General features: G+C 46.9%; 1 protein-coding gene and 1 long non-coding RNA gene across 2 annotated transcripts in view; one reads left to right on the forward strand and one right to left on the reverse strand.

The window, feature by feature from the left end:
• LOC135990740 (uncharacterized) overlaps window positions 1-3,096 on the reverse strand; it is a 56,312-nt gene extending 53,216 nt beyond the window's left edge. The window contains exon 1 of the long non-coding RNA XR_010606459.1: window positions 3,003-3,096. This is a non-coding gene — a long non-coding RNA (uncharacterized LOC135990740). The remainder of the gene's footprint in view (window positions 1-3,002) is intronic.
• Window positions 2,929-19,540, forward strand: part of KATNAL1 (katanin catalytic subunit A1 like 1) — a 41,447-nt gene continuing 24,835 nt past the window's right edge. Inside the window, exons 1-3 of the mRNA XM_065638734.1 lie at window positions 2,929-3,016; window positions 12,277-12,336; window positions 13,266-13,441. Of these exons, the coding sequence (XP_065494806.1) occupies window positions 13,280-13,441 (162 nt within the window). The 5' untranslated portion in view covers window positions 2,929-3,016; window positions 12,277-12,336; window positions 13,266-13,279. The remainder of the gene's footprint in view (window positions 3,017-12,276; window positions 12,337-13,265; window positions 13,442-19,540) is intronic.

Below are 19,540 nucleotides of genomic sequence, written 5' to 3' on the forward strand. Positions count from 1 at the left end.
ACCAAATCAAATGTTCACAGCAAAAGAGTTACATTAATTTATATCAGCTTCTGATTGAACTGACTAGAATAAATCAGTGAGCGAGGGCACACAATCAGCTCTGCTGGCAGATTTGCACATCGGTGGAAAGGGGCACGATTAGTCTCTGGCATTTGGCCGTGAGTAATGGCCTCCTCCACCAACACGGCTGGAGCCCGCTAACCACAGCTGCCAACACCCACCAGCATCACGTCTTACCCTGAACTGCTGGGTCTATGGACTCTATCAAAAAGTAAAAAGATGTAAGCCTTGAGAATATACTCGGAGTAGAACAAGTTTCAGTGGCTTAGTGTCACACACCCCTCCCAGCAATTTCTTACCTTCTCTTTGCCTGAGATTACTGCCTCACAGCAGACTTGGTGGAATGAAACACATGCACTAGTCCCAGCTGCTTCAATAAAGGGTTCAAAAATTAGCTTAAACTGCTGATAAAGATGACTTTAATGTCATATTTTGCATTAAAATTGATTAGAAACATTAGTGTTCCCAATTCAGAGACTGTTGTGGAGGCAGGAACCTTCAGTAAGGAGGCAGAATAGATGGTCAGGGAAGCAGTGTTTTTCGCATCACTCCAGACAGATTTGCTGGAGTTTGGCTGTCGCAATAGGAAAGGCTATGAAATTTCACACTCATGGCTACCATTCTTTTGCTTTATTAACACTTTTATGAACTTCTGATTTTCTGGCTGGACCAGATGACTTCCTGAGGTCACCTCCAACCTTAATTATCCTGTGATCCTTACATACACCTGGCGTGCATGGTTGGGAACCTAGAGATGTGGTTCTCTTCCTGCTGACCCAGTCACTTGCCAGATCTTGGCAAACTGCGTAGACCAATGTTTACAAACTTTCCCTCTGAGGGGTCCATCTACGCTAACACTGGTATTGCTCTGGTATTGAGCAACTGCTTTTCAAAGGGAGGTCAGCAGTAGCATGGGTTCCCTCTGCCACTAGGAAGCAGCTCCACTCAACTCCAGCATTACTGAAAAAAAGAGACGGGGAAAAAAATCCCAAACCAAACAAGTGGAAATTATGACTAAATAACCAACCTTCTCTATGTCACGATTTCCCAGGTGGGAGATGTGATCCTTAGACAAAGCAGTTAATGTGTTGCCTAATGTGATAAGAGGTATATAGTCTTGTGGGAACGGATATTATGGCAGTCCTGGGAGCAGGCTGCTTATGATCTGCTCTCCCCAAGAAGCACTGAGCTCTCTAAGGTCTGCACAGCATCTATGCTTTTGTGTATGTGAAAAACCAGCAGGAATTGATGTCACGGGCAGGCAAGTTTGAAGAAATCTGGAAAAGGGCAAAGCCAGGGTTGCAGCTGTTATGAATTCATCACGATTTTGGCCCCAGTTCTAAAATACCCACAAAGGCATAAGAATCTCCACATGATTTTGAGGGAAGCAAGATCTATAGATATACGAGTGACACATTCACACATGCTGTATTGTTTAAGAGGCATACTGAGCTTTGAGTTTCAATCCCCGCTCTTTCACTCGTGTCAGTTACCATTTCTGAGAACCTTATTGTAAGATACAACATCATGCTGCTGCCTCACAGTAACTACAACTGACATTTTCTAGAGAAATCACGTGTCATTATTGGGAGCAATCACAAGATTATCATCAGTGGGACAGTCTCAGAGCTGTCACAAGGCAGTGCCTGCAGTAAGGAGACACTGCAGTGGTGCAGCCGCACACAAAAACACAGCTCAGATCTACTGGGATGTCTACAGGCTGCTCCTGCTCCTGCCTCTGCAGCTCCTCTGCCTTCCTTGAGCCTGCGGCAGCCTTGCATGGTCAGCTATTTCAAGAACTCAATCCAGTTGAACTCTGGAAATTTTTTGGAGGGGCATAACTGGTTTTCCACCGGATCAGAGCCCAGGCTTGCCTTGCCAGATGGTAACGTAAGAGTTATTACCATGTAAATAACAAACAGTAAAGCATAGCCACGATCACAGAGGAAGGCGGGACTGCCCCTTTTGGTAGCAACACAGCCGCAGGCTGGCTTGCATTAACTGTGAAACGACATCCTTACAGAGGTTTATAAACACACCGCTCCCCTCATAGGGACCAGACTGTTCACATGAACCGAGAGATGCACGCTTCAGCAATGCTAGGTAACGGATGATGCAAACTGGGTGGTGCCGACCTGTGAGGCTGCCCGTGATCACCAAGTACCACTTCGGTTCCAAGGAACAGGCAAATCCCCAAATCTGTTCCTTTTCTGTTAAAGCAATGAAATCCGCTAGCAAAGACAGCGTCGAGTCCCCTTCTGCGTGCCCATACAGGGCGACTGCACATTCTCCCTTTCCTAGCCACTCACTTGAGCTGAAGTGGGAACAGACGAGGTTTGCGTTCTCAGCGTGTGCACCCACCCAGCTCTCAGAGACGAGACAAGCACCCAGAGGACCAGCGGACGCCGCGCAGCCGCACCCGGCCAGCCCGGGCGCCGCGGCGCTCGGCTGCTGCCCTCGCCCCCTCCTCCCTCGCCGGGGACTGCAGCAGCTCAGCCCCGCTGAAGCTCGCTGCCCGCGGGAGGCCGGCACTGAGCTCTTCCACTGACCGCGGGCTCGGAGGCCGCGGCGGGGGCAGGCAGCACCCGCAGCCGCCCCCCGCGATGCAGCGCGATTTGCCTCCGTGTAAACTCGCCGGGAAAACCCCACCCTTTTCCCCCCGCCACGGCAAGGCCGAGGACGCTCCGGAGGAGCCTGAGCCTGACTGCCCACCGGCTGGTTCCGGAGCGGGCCCGGCAGCGCCCGTGTCCCGGAGGCGTCCCGGCGGGGGCGGGGTAGCGGGATGCGGCGCCGTCCCCTCCCCTCCCCGCGCCGCCATGGCAACGGCCCGTCGCCGCCGCGCGCGCGCACCCCCTCCCCCCGCGCCTCTCCCCCCTCCCCGGTCTGACGGAGCAGAAGGGCTGCGCCCCCTCCCCGCGCCGCTCCCGGCCGCGGACACGCACCCCGGCTCTCCCAGGTAACGGCGGGGCCCGGCTACAGGGCGGCCCTTCACGGCGCTGCCCGGGGCGGGCGGCGGCTCAGACCCCGGCCCAACGGCCGCCCTCCCGCCGCGGCGCCGCTGCCCGTCCCGTAAGCGGCGGCGGAGGTGGGGGTAGCGGCGGGAGAGGCTGGCGGAGGGCAGAGCCCCCTCCCCGCGGAGCATGCTGGGAAGTGTAGTCCCGCGCCCCCCGGCGGGCGCTGGGCGCTGAGGGGGCGGGCGGCGGGTGGGAACTACAAACCCCAGCGCGCTCGGCTGCGGGGGAGATGGAGCGTGCCGACTTGCCCCGGCACAGGGGCCCGTTGTGAGGAGCGGGGGAAGGGGTTGCTCTGGATGAAGGCGTTGGGGCCACTTGTCTCTGCGGAGCCGCCTCTGAGGGGATGATGGGGCCGGAGCGCGGTGGACAGGGGCCAAGGGCGCGGAGGGAGGGGCGGCGCGGAAGGGAAGCGCCGTGCCTGCGGCGGGGAGGGCGGGTGGTCGCAGGGGGAGGAGTGCGGGGGGGGGCGGGGTGCGAGGGGGGGCTGTGGCCTCCAGGGAGGGGTGAGCGGCAGGCCGGGCTCGGGGCCGGTGCCGGGGGTGTGCCGTGGGGAGATGGATAGATAGATAGATAGATAGATAGATAGATAGATGGATGGATGGATGGCCGGCTGCAGAAGACGGGGCGGGATGCGTGGATGCAGGGGCGGGGGAAGCCCGGGTGGGTGGGCGCGGTTAGGAGGTGCGTGGCGCGGAGGAGGCGTTGGGTGGCAAGTGGAGGGCTCTGCTGGAGGCTGGGGAGAGAGTGTATGCGGGCAAAGGGCACATGGGAACACAGGTAGACGGATGACACGGGGCGATCTGGAGGAGGAGTGGCTGAGCAGATGCAAGGGGAGGGATGTGCAGCAGGCAGAGCAGGTTGGAGGCCGGGTGAAGAGATGCAGGGGCGGCAGCGGTCGAAGAGCCGGGGCTACGGGCCCCGCGAACGTTCCTCAACCAGTTTTACTTTATAGTTTGCAGTTTCATGTGTCCTACCACACTTGGACTCTGTTCAGCTTGTTGCACTAGGTGATCTTTACATGAACAGACACACTGTTACTTTTTGAAATAATTTGCTTCGTTTCTATTGTGCCCACGTTTCTGTCATGATGTCAGTATTGGCATTCGTCTCTTTTCCCTCTCCATTTCCTCTCACGCCAGTTCCAGTGTTATCTGTTACCTTGTATTCTGCAATAGGCATGGAAGGGTGGATAAAATTGCAGTTCCTGTTCCATATCATATTTAGAGTTGGTATATTAGAAGGAGTTATTTTTTCTTCCTGAAAATCTGTCTCTTACTACCATCGGTGCAGTAGTATTCCCTTGTATATGAATATCAAATGACTATTCCTAATACAGTTTCAAATGCTACAGAGATGAGTTTCTTTCCAATGGTTGTTTCATTTTTATTGCAGTCAAAGGTTGAGTTTTGTTTGTTTTGGTTTGTGGTGGTGTTTTTTTGGGGTTTTTTTTCTTTTTTTTTTTTTCACCCCTTCACATCAGACACATCCTAGGCAGGCTTAGGCTTCTTGCAGCTCCTGGTACTTACCAGACTGCAGAAATGAACATCACTGCTGCAGCATGTTTCCAGGGTGCTTTGCTCTCGGAGACTTGGGCTTTCGAGCAGGTAATGGAGAGGAATGGTTCCTGCCCTGAGCTAATCACAATGTCAGCATAGTTAGAAAAGTAAATGGAAGACAGGGAAACAACAATAGGCCTTATCTGGTTTGCTGTGTAAATAATTGCAAAAAAAAAAAAAAAAAAAGCTGATTCTTCTGGGATCCACCTGAGAAATCTGAAGACTTGACGTTTGCAGTATTAAAAGCACTATGCATGTAGATGTGTATTTTAAAGAATATATGCTATTCTTCAGAACAATTTAAAAAAATACACATTCATAGTCCTAAAGAGCCAATTCTTTGAAATTCAGAGGGGAATTCAAAAGGTGGAAAAGTATCCAGGCCTAAACCCTGACCTTATGAGTCAGGGTTATAAACACGTGTGACTCCATTAAACCTGCAATTATTCATGGAAGGTTTCTCTGGATTGCAGATTATCTGCGCCAGGAATGTGGCAGCACCAGAACAGAATGTGTGGAGCTGAGTTGGGTCTGGCAGGGCTGGTGAGCTGCAGCGCTGTGGGAACACAGACAGGCTGGATCCAGGACCAGGTGCAGAAGTGGTTTAACTGCCTCTCCTGGCACAGAGCCTGACCTAATAAACACTTTGAACCCAAGCTGGCTCTGCACAGACCCATCTCGGGAGTCTTTAGTAGCACGTTTGCTCCACCAGAAGGGCTTTATACATGTGATGTGCAGACAAGCAAGTGGCTCCATAGAGAGCCAGAGGAGTTATTGATTTGGGCCAAGTTCCACTTGGTTGAGCTCCAGACAAGCCCTGCAGATACCTTCAGGTATCTGAGCCCTGCATCCTGCCCAAGGAGGGATAGCTCACCTCCAGGTTGGTGCCATGTGAACACTGGCTTGGATTTGGTGTGGTACTAATGCCAGAAGCCCTGGAGACCATGCTGGGGAAGTGTGGAGCTAGCCCGAGTCCAGCAGGGCTGGGATGGAGAAGCCTCTCACTGCCAAAACTGCATGTGTATGGAGGTATGCTCCCTAGAGTGCCCTGTAGCGTTTGTGTTAGCTGTTTGCATTTGTTATCCAGCCTGGCCGATGAACATCCTAAATAACAGACGTGATTGTATGGACATGCCTGAAGCTGGTACTTGAGGTGCTCTGGAGAAGAACATATTTCATTTTGTAGTCAGTCTTAGGAATAGCACAGCCATCTCTGATTCTCCTCTTTCTAGTTCTTCAGAAAACTGTAGTTCAAAGGCTTTGCAAATGGTCATTTCGTTCTCCAGGGTCCTACTGTCTGTGCAATAGCGCGTTATCTCTAATTAAAATACTGGTTGTGGTTTCTTCTGTATTTGTGTTTACTGTTAACTTGTGGTGAATGTCTTCATTTGAAGATTTTTTTTCCACTTGCATTTAAAGTAACATTCAGCCTTCTGCTTCAAGTTAGCTCTCAAAAGATTCTGCACAAAAATAGTTCAAGGCCTGCGTGCATGCTTCTTCTCCTTCCCACTTCCATATCCATTTCCCCATTAACTCCACGTCTGCTATTTCAAAACAGAGTTTCAATGTGAAGAAGCCAAAAACCAGTTAACAGAAAGCAGTTAACTGAATTGAAAGATCCCTCGGTGCTGGGTTTCCTGGACCACGGGGTGTGTGTGTGTTTTATCTGGTGTGTGTGCTGCTTTGAAGTGACATGTTGAACGGGGAGTGAACACTGATGACATTCATTACCCGCTGCAACCTCCGCTGCTGCTGCTGCCGCCATCGGAGCAGTTCTTGTCACTGCTGATGAATGCAGCAAACGGGAAAAGAAATAAAGCACTGGCGCAGCACGCTTCTCGTCTTCGATTCAAGAACCCATTTAAATATAGTTTAAATCCAGATCTGCTGGCACTGAGCCACATCCTTATTTATCTCTATATATATTTTTAACAGGAGTTGTGATTCTGTGACGTAATGATCGTTTGCTTCTACGCCAGTCCAGGGGATCACAGCTGCAAGTTTAAACAAAGCCAAATTAAAAGGGATAGATTTGGCTGTGGAACTTGGCAAGCCTTTTGTTTGTTTGTATTTTATCTGACAATGATCAGTTAAAATGTTGTGTTTGTCATGCAAATGTAATGCCTGATAATTCTCTGCAGCATCGGTGATTGCCTCTTAACAGGGACAGTTAATTATAAGAAATGAAGACCAGTTGTCCTGCACCCAAGTCAAAAGTGAAAGAGAGAATTTTTCTAATAATGCAGGCAAGGCTGCTTTTTTTTTTTTTTTAATAATTGCATCTTTTAATCAAAAATTCTTAAAAATCAAATAAAATATATCAAGCACATGAAGAAGAAGTACAGTCTGACTGTATTGCACTGTGGTGGGTTGACCCTGGCTGGACACCAGGTGCCCACCAAAGCTGCTCTGTCACTCCCTCCTTAGCTGAGGGGAGAGAAAATAGAGTGAAAGGCTTTTGGGTCAAGATAAGGACAAGGAGATTACTCAGCAATTACCATCGCAGGCAAAACACACTTGACTTGGGGAAAATGAATTTAATTTATTGCAAATCAAATCAGAGTAGGGTAATGAGAAAATAAAAAGCAAATCTTAAAAACACCTTCCTCCCACCCCTCCCTTCATCCCGGGCTCATCTTCACTCCCGAATACCTCCTTCCTGCCAGCAGCGCAGGGGAACACGGAGTGGGGGCTGTGGTCAGTTCATCACACGTTTTCTCTGCTGCTCCTTCCTCCTCACACTCTTGCCCTGCTCCAGCGTGGGGTCCCTCCCACAGGAGACAGTCCTGCAGGAACTTCTCCAATGTGAGTCCTTCCCATGGGCTGGAGTTCTTCACAAACTGCTCCAGCATGGGTCCCTTCCACGGTGCGCAGTCCTTCAGGAGCAGACTGCTCCAGTGTGGGTCTCCCATGGGGTCACAAGTCCTGCCAGCAAACCTGCTCCAGCCTGGGCTCCTCTCTTCCACGAGGCTACAGGTCCTGCCAGGACCTTGCTCCAGAGTGAGCTTCCCACAGGGTCACAGCCTCCTTCGGGCATCCACCCGCTCTGTTGTGGGGTCCTCCACGGGCTGCAGGTGGATCTCTGCTCCACCATGGACCTCAGAGGAACAGCCGGCCTTACCATGGTCTGCACCACAGGCTGCACGGGAATCTCTGCCTCCTGCCCCTCTTCTTCACCAACCTGGATGTCTGCAGGGCTGTTTCTCTCATATTCTCACTCCTCTCCTTCAGCTGCTGTTGCACAGCAGTTTTTTCCCCCTTATTAAATACTTCATCCCAGAGGCACTACCACCGTCACTGATAGGCTTGGCCTTGGCCAGTGGCAGGTCCATCTTGGAGCCGCTGGCGTTGGCTCTTTTAGACATGGGCGAGCTTCTAGCACCTTCTCACAGAAGCCACCCCTGTAGCTCCCCTGCTACCAAAACCTTGCCATGCAAACCCAATACATTCAGTCAGAAATACACTTCTGTAGGCTTCTAGTATGTCATGCAGGGAAAAGTAGGTTTTTTTCTTCCTCTTATAATATTCCAGTTAGTTTTGCAGTTTATGCTTACCCAGGTAAGGTACTGTTATATGTCTGTTTTTTAACAAGTTTTAAATTTGAAGGGAAAAATGGAAAATAGAATTGTCGTACTGTACTAAGTGAAAACATAATTGTGGGAGAGGAAGATGTTCAAAACTGGTCAAAGCTGACTCACAAAAACAACATGGCCTTAAACTAAGAAGGGCAGGTTTACATGAATTGTAAGGAGAAGCCTCCAAGCAGTACGAAGAATTTGAGAAAGGAACAATTTCAGTTTATTGCTTAAGCTCTGCTAATAGAAATAGGTGAACATGAAAAGTGGATAAATCTAAAAATCAAAACCTCCTAACACTGGAATTATCTTCCTTGCTTTGCTCTGTGTGGCAACGGACCTGTTGTGGGGTTGTGCAGTGGCAGAGGGCCATCCCGGCTCATTTTTTGTGGAAGTGGAAAATGCATAGTTGTACCTCGGCTCTGGATTTCAGAAGATGGTGCCTAACAGTGTGGCTCTCTGTCTTATGACGTTAGTCAGGTCTCCTACATTGCATTTCGGGATGCCTGACGTGCTGCATGGCTGATTTGTGGAAAATGAGAAACAGATACAGTAACCAGTCTTCATTAGCCTATGTCCAGGCCTTTCCAGATGTTCAGCTGTCCAGTCAGCAGGACTGCACAGCTGCTATGACATTAGACCATATGTGTAGCAACCTCAGGGAGCTGTGGAAGAGTTTTTTGTCTGGATGGTTAAAATTATGGTCAGAGAAAGACACGTGCCCAGAAAAAAACCCAGGTATATTATAGCCTTATCACTGAGGAATTAACAACTGATTTGGAGAACAGTCAGTAGGCAGTAAATAAGGCTTGATGTGACTATTGAGACAATGAGAGTAAAGCAAAAATGAACAACTGCTCATTTAATGAGTGTCGTCCATCCTGTGCAAGAGTTAAGTGCCCGTGGGGAAAATGGGTCGCTGTTGTGTAACTGATTGTGTCACACATAGGCAGAAAAGAGACATGTAAGGATAGCAGAGATGCCTTGTTTTGGCATTTGCAAAGCTGAATGTTCAATAGGAAGCAATAGGAAAACCCCTACTACAAACCCCACATTTATTGCCTCTGGTAGCACTGGGGTGAGATTAAGTGAGAGACAGGCTGGTGGGGGGGCAGTTGTCCTGCATGTCCACTGGCGTTGCACCCAAGTTTGGAATAGTTTGCCAAACAAGCTGTCCCCCTTTGCCCACCATTCACAGTGTCACTGTATCTGCCTGTGGATACGTTTGTATGTGTATAATGTTTTAATGTTAAAACAGACTGTCTTTTGGATTTTGCTCAATTGTGCATTGCTTGAGTTCTGGGAGAAAAATTCTTTTCTGACCCCAGATAGGGATCAGCTCAGTTTATGCTCCAAAGAATAGAGATTAATATCCCCCGTGACCTTTTAGCCTAGCTGCTGCAGGGTTTTTAACAAGTGGGCTTGAGACCCCATGTGTGGCAGCTATGCCAGCATGAATGTCTGTAATGCCTCTTCTTGTCAATGATCCGTGAACTAAGGAATCTCCAAGGATATCCTGACGTGCCGTGGAGCTGTTATGGTCTAGTGCAGGAAAGAACCACGCAATGATAGAATGAAAAGCTGGTGTCACAAGTAATGTGTAAGTTGTTCTAAATGTACCTGACAACAGTTGTCCCTGGCTCTGTATACACTTAAAAATGTGGCTGTGATATGGTAGGAAAAACAAGTATTTAAACAAAACCCCAAACAACAAAAAACAACAAAAGCGCTATTTATGACTTCTGTATTTCTGCTTTCTTGGATGTTTACAATGTTGTATGAACTCCATAACATAATGTAGAACAGATAATAAAAAATAAATATATAACATGAAAAAGCCCCCACCTAGTTCCAGCTACCTCTTCCTCCCCACTCTGGTGGTGAAGAGGGGAGTTGTCCAGAAAACGATCCAGGAATGAATTCCTTCGTAAAAATAATTTTTCATTAATTTTGGACATATTCATTTTGACTTGCTTTGGCTATTCTGAACTAATGTTACCATCGCTGATATGTGTAAAATGTTTGTAGTTTGTTTAAAACATTTTTAGCCATTAGTTTAAAATAGCCAGTCTTTTTTTTGCAATAGGACTTCAGAGAACTGTCTGGGGGTCAGTAGGAGCACTGATTTAGGACTGAGGTCTACAGGTGCTGTTTCAAACATGTCTCAGGTAAATGAGTGATGTTATATTCACCTTCTCAAGCTATATTATCTGCTTTGGTGTCTAAGGTAGGTGATAAGTAAAAACTGAAGGGCCTGAATCCAAGAGAAAGATCATGGGGCTTTTGTCAGCCCAGCTCTGGACGCATCAATGGCTCAGTAGGTATATACGTGTACATCCACATCCACCACCTTCCCTCTGTGCTCCAGGCTTCAGTACCTGTTGATGTTTAGAAGCTGCCCAGCATGACGCACCGGGCATCAGGCTCTTGCTTAAGCTTCAGTGTCACCAGCACGCCGCCAGAAGCCCCCAAGCTCTTGGAGGAAATGGGAGTCTCTTGTTTGGTTTCCCCCTGCAGTTTTAAGACCATGTAGGTTTGTCTGTCTCCCGCTTCCCAGCTCCCTGCACTAACCACTCTTGGGAAGTGGGCATGTGTTTGCGTGGCTGCCATGCCTTGCCTGCTGCTCTGGGCTGGCCCAGCTGCCACCCCAGAGGAGCAGGTTGTCGCCACCCCAGAGGAGCAGGTTGTCTCCCCCGGTGAGTGGGCCACTCTTCTGGGCCTCAGGGGAACTGGATGTGAGTGTCAACCCTCGTAAGGCAGAAGACAGCTAAACACATGCCTGTAGGGTGGGAACTGGCTGTAATAAACAGATACAAGATATGGCTAAAGTCAGTACATGTCCTGTTTAATGATATGGATTTCTAGGAATTGAATGCAGCAATTCCTTGGAAATGTTTTATTTATGCTCTCTTTTTTGCTACATGCAGAGAAATCTTCCAGAGATTTGTAGACTGTTTTTCTTACAGGGACAAGCTGGTTGTGTAGCAGATCCTAACCTGGATGTGTTTGAAGACAGGGCAACAGATTCTGCCCCAGGTGGTGTTTTGTTCATGTATAAGTTCACTCATCAGGTCTGAATGGGTCGTAACCTGTATTCCGTTCCCATCTTTTTGTCCACTTCCAGTGCAATGCAAGTGGCATCACTTTTTCTATCAGTTAACATCTTCTGTATTCTAAAATTTAATGGTCTTAATTGCCACAGAGCTAGAGCCGATGTATCCTGCCCTTCCCCAGCATCGAGAGAAAACAAAATTAGGGTCATTACCCTTTCCATCTTAGTTCAGCTCCTGCCCAGAAGTTTGCCCGTGGGAATGATCTCTGCAAGCTGAAATGTGTGTCATAGCTTAAGGACAAATAAGCCCCAATGCCTCTTGCTGCGCTCGGTGGAGGGCCAGCCGTGGGGTAGCGACATGTTCTTGCCATCAAAGCCTTCAGCCACATAGAAGCTGAGTGACCTGTGGGTGTGAGGTTCGCAGGTTTCCAGGTTTCCATGGCTTGGTTGTGGGGAGCGGGAGTGAAGCGATGGTGGAGCGGGCCTGGTGTGCAGCTGCAGGCAGCGGTGGGGACCATCGGTTTGGCACCGCCGAGAGGCAAAGTGTTTGCCATAGGCGGCATCCAGGGAGGGCAGTATGAAAGTCATACGGATATATGTTTAACTTCTTGTTGTCAGAGGTTTGAATTTTGCTAAGCACGAGGGATACATCCTCCTTAATGCCATCTTGATCTTGTCTTGCCTGCTCTGTAAAAACTACTAACATTTTTATAACCCGCTAGGATGTAAAAGGTTGTTTCTCCGTGTTCTGGCTTCTCTCTGCTACCTCCTGCTCCCCCTGCGCGCACCCCCTTGTCAGGCGCTGTCTGCAGCTGTGCAGCCCCAACCCTGCACTGTGCCTTGTCCCTCCCCGGCCATCTGGATCCCTCCTGCCCTGTTTCTTCTCCATCGCCTTGGTCTTGCCAAACCCTCGTTGCAGCTAGAGGTCAACCCTCCTGAGCTGGCCTCCTCCCCCTTGGTCAATGCAACCTTCTGCATTGCGTAGGTATGCATCGTAATTTTTTATTTTTGATTTCCAGAGGGACCCTCCCATCCTGAGTCAGAGGACAAAGGAAAGGAACTGATGCTGTTTTTGTGTGGTAAGGACCTAGACTTCGGGTCATGTGGGATGCAGCTAAAGAGGCAGGCGCTGCTTCAGTCTTGAACCTTAAATACAAACCTAACTGTACAACATAGCTTACTTTGGAATGTGTGGTTTAATATTGCTTTCTTAAATGGTTACTGAGAAAAGGTGGAGTGTGAGTTTACCTTGAAGTCATGCTGCAATTTACTACTTGTATAAAAAAGTTAGTAAAATCTGTAAATCTTAAATTGTTTTGAGGACTAGGGGAAGGTTGTACTTTGGGAATCACCGTTTTAAGAAATCTTAAATTTCAATTGCTAACTCTGCCATAAATCCCAAAGTGACATGTTATATTTGATGAAAAAATCCAAGTCAGCATGTGGATGTTGGAATATTGTGAAAGAATATTTAAACAGAATGAGGCTCTCAACTTTGTCTATAGTAGAGCTGTCATTCAGCCGTATCATAATCACATTAGGGTGAGGGCTCTTGAAAGTGCTAAGTGCAGACTTCCCTGATGCTGGTTGGCACATTTAGGCACGTATGTAATACAACAGTATAAAAAGCAATTTAATGCCTCGTGTGATTTGTGATTCACGGGTTGATGGCTGCTAATATATTGTGGTGATCTACAAATTAAAGTTTAGCTTGTTAGGTTCAGTGTGGGCAGGGCATTTAATTTTCTTGCACTAATTCAACAGGATTGGGGCCAAAGGCAGCAAAGAAGTTGTGTTTTTTATCACTATGAAAGATTTATGATTCATGATATCAAACCTTAGGCTAGTAAAGAGATACTCCAGAGCTAAATGCTTGAAAAAGAGAGGGAGATGGGAGGTGGAAAGGCACAATTCAACTATGAGAGAAAAAACAAAACTGGAGTGTTGCAGTCTGCATTATTCTACAGCATGTAAAATTCATTTTTCTGATGATTATGTTCTCTTTTAGATTTCTGAGCGAAGATGAATTTAGCAGAGATTTGTGATAATGCCAAAAAAGGAAGAGAATATGCACTCCTTGGGAATTATGACTCTTCTATGGTATACTACCAGGGTGTCATCCAACAAATCCAGAGACATTGCCAGTCGATCAGAGATCCAGCAATTAAGGGCAAATGGCAACAGGTAGGGTGAAATAAGGTTGCCTTTATTCTGTTACTTGATTTTTGAAAAACAGACTATACTTCCCAAACCTTTTAAGATGTAGAGGATGTATATTGCAGCTAAATTCACAACATTTCTTTCACAATATTTTGTTGATGTTTATGGGGAAATAATTTTGGTGATATATTTAAAAGGAATTATTTTCTTCTAACTGAATCATTTTTTTGTTGTTTTCACTTAGGATCTTTGGTTGATCACAGGTCTGCTTGTCTGTGATTGCATACCTTGGAAAAACTAGTTTGCTGAGGACTTCCTTTTGCTGTTTTATCTTCTGGCTATTTAATTTCCTGTAAACTAAGATGGGAGTGGATGAGTTAGAATCACTACAACAGTTGTCTTGTGTAGCAGTTAATTATAATGCTATAATGTGCAAATCTGGATCAGGTTTCTAAAACTCTGTAATACTGTTAGCCTGGTTCTTGCACACATGCATCACCTTGCTAAGCAGAGAACTGCTGAAGCCAAGGAAGTAATGTAAGAACCCTCTTTAGCATGTTCAGTATTTAAGTCTTCCTTACATTTTGTGGTTCCATTTTTCATTGGACAAAATGTGTTCCATTAAAAAAAAACGGATGATAAACATATAAAGGTGTGTTCCAGAATAAAGAATTCATGTTGCATAAATATTACTTTTTGAAAGAAGAACATAGGCCCTATAAAAGCCACAGTTTTGCAGTAAGTAGCTGAAGAGATGATTTCAAGAAGAAATGTTTTATGTTTAAATGATGTTACTTAAATACAGAAGCAAATTTTTCCTTTTTATTGCAGCAGGTGCCTTGGTTATGGTTTTGTGCTTGAATCATCTGACACTAACAGAGCATTTTATGTACTGATAGCTACAACCCTGTTAGCAATCATTTTGTAATGACAGTACTATTTATAGGCATTTATCATAGAATTGTAAAGGTCTGTCTGCTTAGTAAGAGCTTGTCTGCAAAGCATGTGTGTGCACAAGCAGGAGCAGTAGTGTGTTGCTTTGTGGCGCTGTAATAAGCTGAATGTTGTACAGGAGACAGTCACATTCAAGTGTTTGTATTCAAGCGCTTCCCCACGCCGGGGCATGCTGATATGAGGTGTTCATGGCCCATGTGTGTCCTTAGTTCCTGCTGAATGTATAGCTGACATGATGGTAGAGCATGAGTCTCTCCTTGTTGTCCAGCTGCATCACTGCACTCCCTTCACTTCTAGTGCTTAGCGTTTCCTCCGATGATACTGATTCTTCAATTAAACTTTTTAACCGCTCTTGTTTTGTGAAGGTTACTTCAGGTCTTGTGGTGTTGTGTGGTGGTTGAACCGCTTCAGAGAAGCCTGTGCACTATGGAATGTGTGCTGTACATTGGAGACACGCCTCAAGTAAAAAAGGACCATTAACACAGTTTCAAGGATTATTCTCTGGGGAAGGCAGCTGGCTCCTTAGCAGAGGATCTGAAGTTGGCACCTTCTCAGAAATTATCCCTTCTAGGTAAAAACAGAATGGCCCTTGACAGTGTCGCATAAATGCTTTAGAGAACTGTCCCCAGAAAGATCAGCAGCAGGTGGGGTAGTGTCTGTCATGCTGCGTGCTCATGTTAATTCTGAAACTTCCCAACACAGCGGTGGCAGATGAGCTTTGTCAGAATATTGCTTTACCATTACTTGTGCCAGTCTCAGCTCAGGGGCAAACACCAAAACATAATAAGCGTGGTTAAAAAAAAATAGGTGCTTCATCCTCAGGCTCTTTGCCTTCTCATTAATTTATGGGACTACCTGTAGCACTGGGAGCAAAATGGTACAGCCCTGAGAGCAAACAATGCAGCCCTGGAACCACTAGCTTTTCCATACCTGCACCTGAATGTTTTGGTGAGATGTATAGAGATAGACCTGCTTTCTTACCCACTCTTGAGAAATAATTGTTGTGCCTTCTCACTTCTTGAGACAGACTAAGAGGGAGTGTGATGATCTGGATGTTGGCACTGCTTTCCAGCTCCAGCAGTGCCTACATCCAAACTGTCAGTCACATTCAGTAGCTGTCTGCACTAATGTGCAGAAGCAAAAGATTCCCATATCCATATGCTTCTTGCAAGTGGCACCAGAAGCAAAGCAACCCTTAGGTCATGGTAAAGTGAATGAATGCAATTGATTTTTACCTGAAACTGTCTCCTCTGGAGTATGGAACTAGCCTGTTCTTTAGTTTCTTCAGTTTCTCCATCCTCTGAGGAGTCTGAGGAGGATAATACCACTGGTACCTTTTGGAGGTAGACTTCAGCAATGTCTAGCAGACACTGGGTACGTAGAGCTTTTACTGTTGGGAGCAGTCCACAGCGTGAATGTCCATGTAGATAAGTGGTCGAAGGAGAACACTGATACTTAAACCAGCTCTTCTCTGAGAGGTACTGTCTGCATGCACATTTCACAATCTGGAACCTCCTGGAGGATTCCTGGGACACCGACGCTGAGGGGATCTGGCTGTATGAAGTGTGCCCTTCCTTTCTGTAGGTTTATGCACAGCACACAAAGAGGGTGTTTGTCCTACTGGTACTTTTGAGGCAGTGAACTCAGTTTCAGGTGTTTGTGTACATGTTCCCTCATAAATTTGGAATGTTCAAATGGGTAACATCTCAAAGAATAGTTACAGCTGTGGCTCTGCAGTTGACCAGCTCACATCTGTTTACATGAACCTTTGTTCTCCCTATCTGGTCACTTCTCTATGGTGGGTGCTCCATCCTGAATAGGTACCTCATACTAGGTGGATCTGTTTTGTTGCCTTGTGTACTACATGGGATTTTTCCAGCAGTTCATTGAGTGATGTAGAGCAGAGGTGAACCAGAAATAGTTCAGATTTGGGTCAGACTCCCAAACTCTCTTGATCTACCTCTCTTTGCTTAGGTGGTGTTGTTTTCAAATTTCTGCAGGTTGGTCTGGACAGCGTGATATTCTGTGCCAGTATCTGGTGGCTTGTATTTCATGTGGCACAGTCAGGCAGCTTCAGCTTTGCAACTGGGCACCCTGATTTCAAGGGTTCCTTGTGCTTGGTGCTAAAAGGATAGTTAGAAGGAGGAGGAAAGGGAACATGTATCATCTGCTCCCCTGGAACAAGTGACTGGCTCACTTCCATTTGATGCAATACTGCTTCTGGGACTTCAAAATCAGCGCTGACTTGGGGACAGGGATTGTGTTATTAGTGTGGCACAACCTGCAGAACTTCAAAAGGGCAAAAGATGCATCTTGGAGGGCCCACCAAAGCAGTGCTGTGACAACATACAAATTCCTGTGACCCTTTGGAAAAGTCATTGACATGGATTGTCTGGTAATGAGCTTGGCTCGGGGATATCAAGTGATGACCTGCTGTTGAGACCCTAATTTGTTTTGCTTCCAAGGAGTTCACAGCTTTCTCTTGGGTGGCTGAGTGTAGCTCCCTTCTCCTCACTCCTAGGCCTCTAAGCTTATTGGACAAATAAAAAGTTACTTCTCTTTTGTGCTTTGAGTTTTGGCTGACTTGTAGGCATATTCATCCATGTAAATGCAGGCTGGGACTGGAGAGATTCGAAATCAGAAGCAACTAATCTTTTTTTCTACTTAACAACAATAAAAGGTACGTTTACTCTCTTGACTGCCACTGTGAACTTCACTTGTGTTGACATTCCCCCTGTTTATTCTGAGATAGTTTCTTGGCTGCTGCAGTCTTTTTACTAGACAGCTGGCTTGTAGGAAAGAGCTGCTTCAGTGACAGTTCAGCAGCTGCAGAATGACAGCAGAGCGTGCCCCCAGGAGATAGTACTGGCTTACAACATGGCCAGCGGCTGTCAAGCAAAACCTGCTGCATGTTACAACCGTGTGCTCTGCGTTGCGCAATATCGGAGAGCACGGGAGCCTCAGCAGGGGCTGGGACAGGAGTTCAACAATTCTCAGAGCACTTGGAGCAGCCTGCAAGGCACCCTTACCAACTGCAGCCACAGGAGCAGGTGATTGGGTGCACTGTGTTCATGCTTAAAGAATAAAGGATGATTAAAAAAAAAAAAAATTAAACACAATTCAGTCAATCTGTGCTTATGTTGGTTTTGACTGCATGGGATCAGCCTTGGTTACAGGAAATCCGTTTTGGGTATGGTTTAGGGAATCGTTATTTTCACTTTTTTTTAAATGGTGCTTGTTGAACAACTAATGCTAATCGCAGGCAGTAATTTCAGGTTTGGAAAACACTTTTATAGAAATGTCATTATTTTTGTTTCTGCAAGACATAATTAAAAAAACCCCACACTTTAGTTGTATTTACCAAGGTACTAATACCCATGCTTATTGTTCTGGGAAGTGATGTAGAAGTACAAGCTCTAGCATAGCATAGAAGAGCTGGTGATGCCAAAGGTACAACAGTTGCCAGATTGTGAAATTCAGAGGAAGTCCCTGAAATGTTTTTTGGAAATACTACTAAGAAAGAGTGAACTCAACTCTTGGTCACTGTGTTTTATACCCATATGTTAGGATGTGTGTTCTGCTTGGTTACTGTAAATCCTTAGGGCTGGAATGTCCAAACAAAGCCGTGGGGCCACCTCCTGGGCTGAAAGGCTTCTTACTGGGCTTTCTGACTTCACCCAATGCCCACAATGCTGCTTCTGTGGAGAAGGTGATGTGGCTGGTGTACCAGAGCATGGCTCTGGGGAGCAGGCACTTTCACACAGTAGCTGAACCCAATTCACATCCCACTGTGCCCAGAGGGGCCGAGCTCTTCCGTGGTCTTCCCTCCAGCTGTACCAGCTTCTCTCCTCTTCTGCCCCTTGCATTCTTTGTCCTGGGGTTCACCTTATCACAGGGGAGTGAGCCAGTGCAGCCTGCTAACCCAGAAAAAGTGTTCTTTGTTATTACCCTCCTAGACTAGTTTTGTGCCATTTCACCAAGCTGGGTTACTGTATTGAGATGCCAGAACAGAATCCAGAATAGCAGTGGCAAAGTGTGGTTGGGGAGAAAAAGTGACAAGCGACTTCTTCCTATTTGGCAGTGGTGAGCTGCTAACTCAGCCCGTGCTATCTCCTGAAACTGCTTAAGCATGAATAACCTAAAAGCTTTTTTCAGGTTCTCTAGACCCAGAGCTGGAGCCCCCTGAAGGCTCTGGCACCCAAGGGAAGGGTGTGACAGGAGGCAAAGAGGCTGGGTGAGTCCAGATCAGGGATTTTCCTGTTTGCAGCTTTCCGAGGTGGCTTCAGAGTAGCACTGATCACTCAGAGGCAGTGCTCAGTCCCCTCTGTAATTACAGCACAACCCTTGGCTCGCATCTGGGTTGTTTGTCAGCTGCAAGAAACTCTTTCGGTACCTGTTTCATCTGACTTGGTTTCTTTAAGGCCTCTAGGAATTTCACAGCTGGTTTTCCTTTGTAGTCCTGTTGTTTGAGTACATTGGGCGTTTTTTGTTGGTTGGTTTGCCAGGTGCTGACTAAGCAGTAAGGCTGTGTATTTCAGAGTTTTGTTTGCTCAGGTCTGGGTAAGAGACGGCCAGAAGTTGTTAGTCTGTTTTCAGGTTCCAAGGCATCAAAGGCTCACTTTCTCTAAGTTTTCAGATACCATCCTCCTTGCTTGTCCAGAAAGCTGAATGACAGCACTCCATCCCTCAGCGCTAGCAAGTTGTTTTCCACCAACTTTTCCGCATGTGTTGGAAGGCTGATAGGAGGAATCCTGTCTGTATTCCTGGAGCACTGGAGTAGGAAGCGGCTGTCTCTGGTGGAGCGGTGCCCTGAAGGATTTATGCTCCATCATTCCTTTGTACCTCACAGCAGCTGTTTGGCTGGATTTACTTTTGGACAGGAGGGATGTGTGTTAGACAGTTTGAAGGAACCAAGTTAGTGATCAATCACATTTGTAACTCAGCTGGAAGTTCTTGCACTGGGGGATGTGTCTGCTGATTGTGTGATAAAAAAGCAAAGAGAGCAAAGCAGGGCAGGAGCAATCCTGCCTGAGCTGGAATTCCTGTGTCTTCAGAAGAATAGAGCTACCCCATCTGGAATGAGCGAGGAGTGTCTTGTGAAATGATGAAGTTCCTCGCATCCCTAACTCTCCTTTTGCACAGATGCACGTAGAACTTCTGGTGAAGTAA

This window comes from Caloenas nicobarica, chromosome 1 (genome assembly GCF_036013445.1).
Source record: "Caloenas nicobarica isolate bCalNic1 chromosome 1, bCalNic1.hap1, whole genome shotgun sequence".
Classification (NCBI taxonomy): domain Eukaryota; kingdom Metazoa; phylum Chordata; class Aves; order Columbiformes; family Columbidae; genus Caloenas; species Caloenas nicobarica.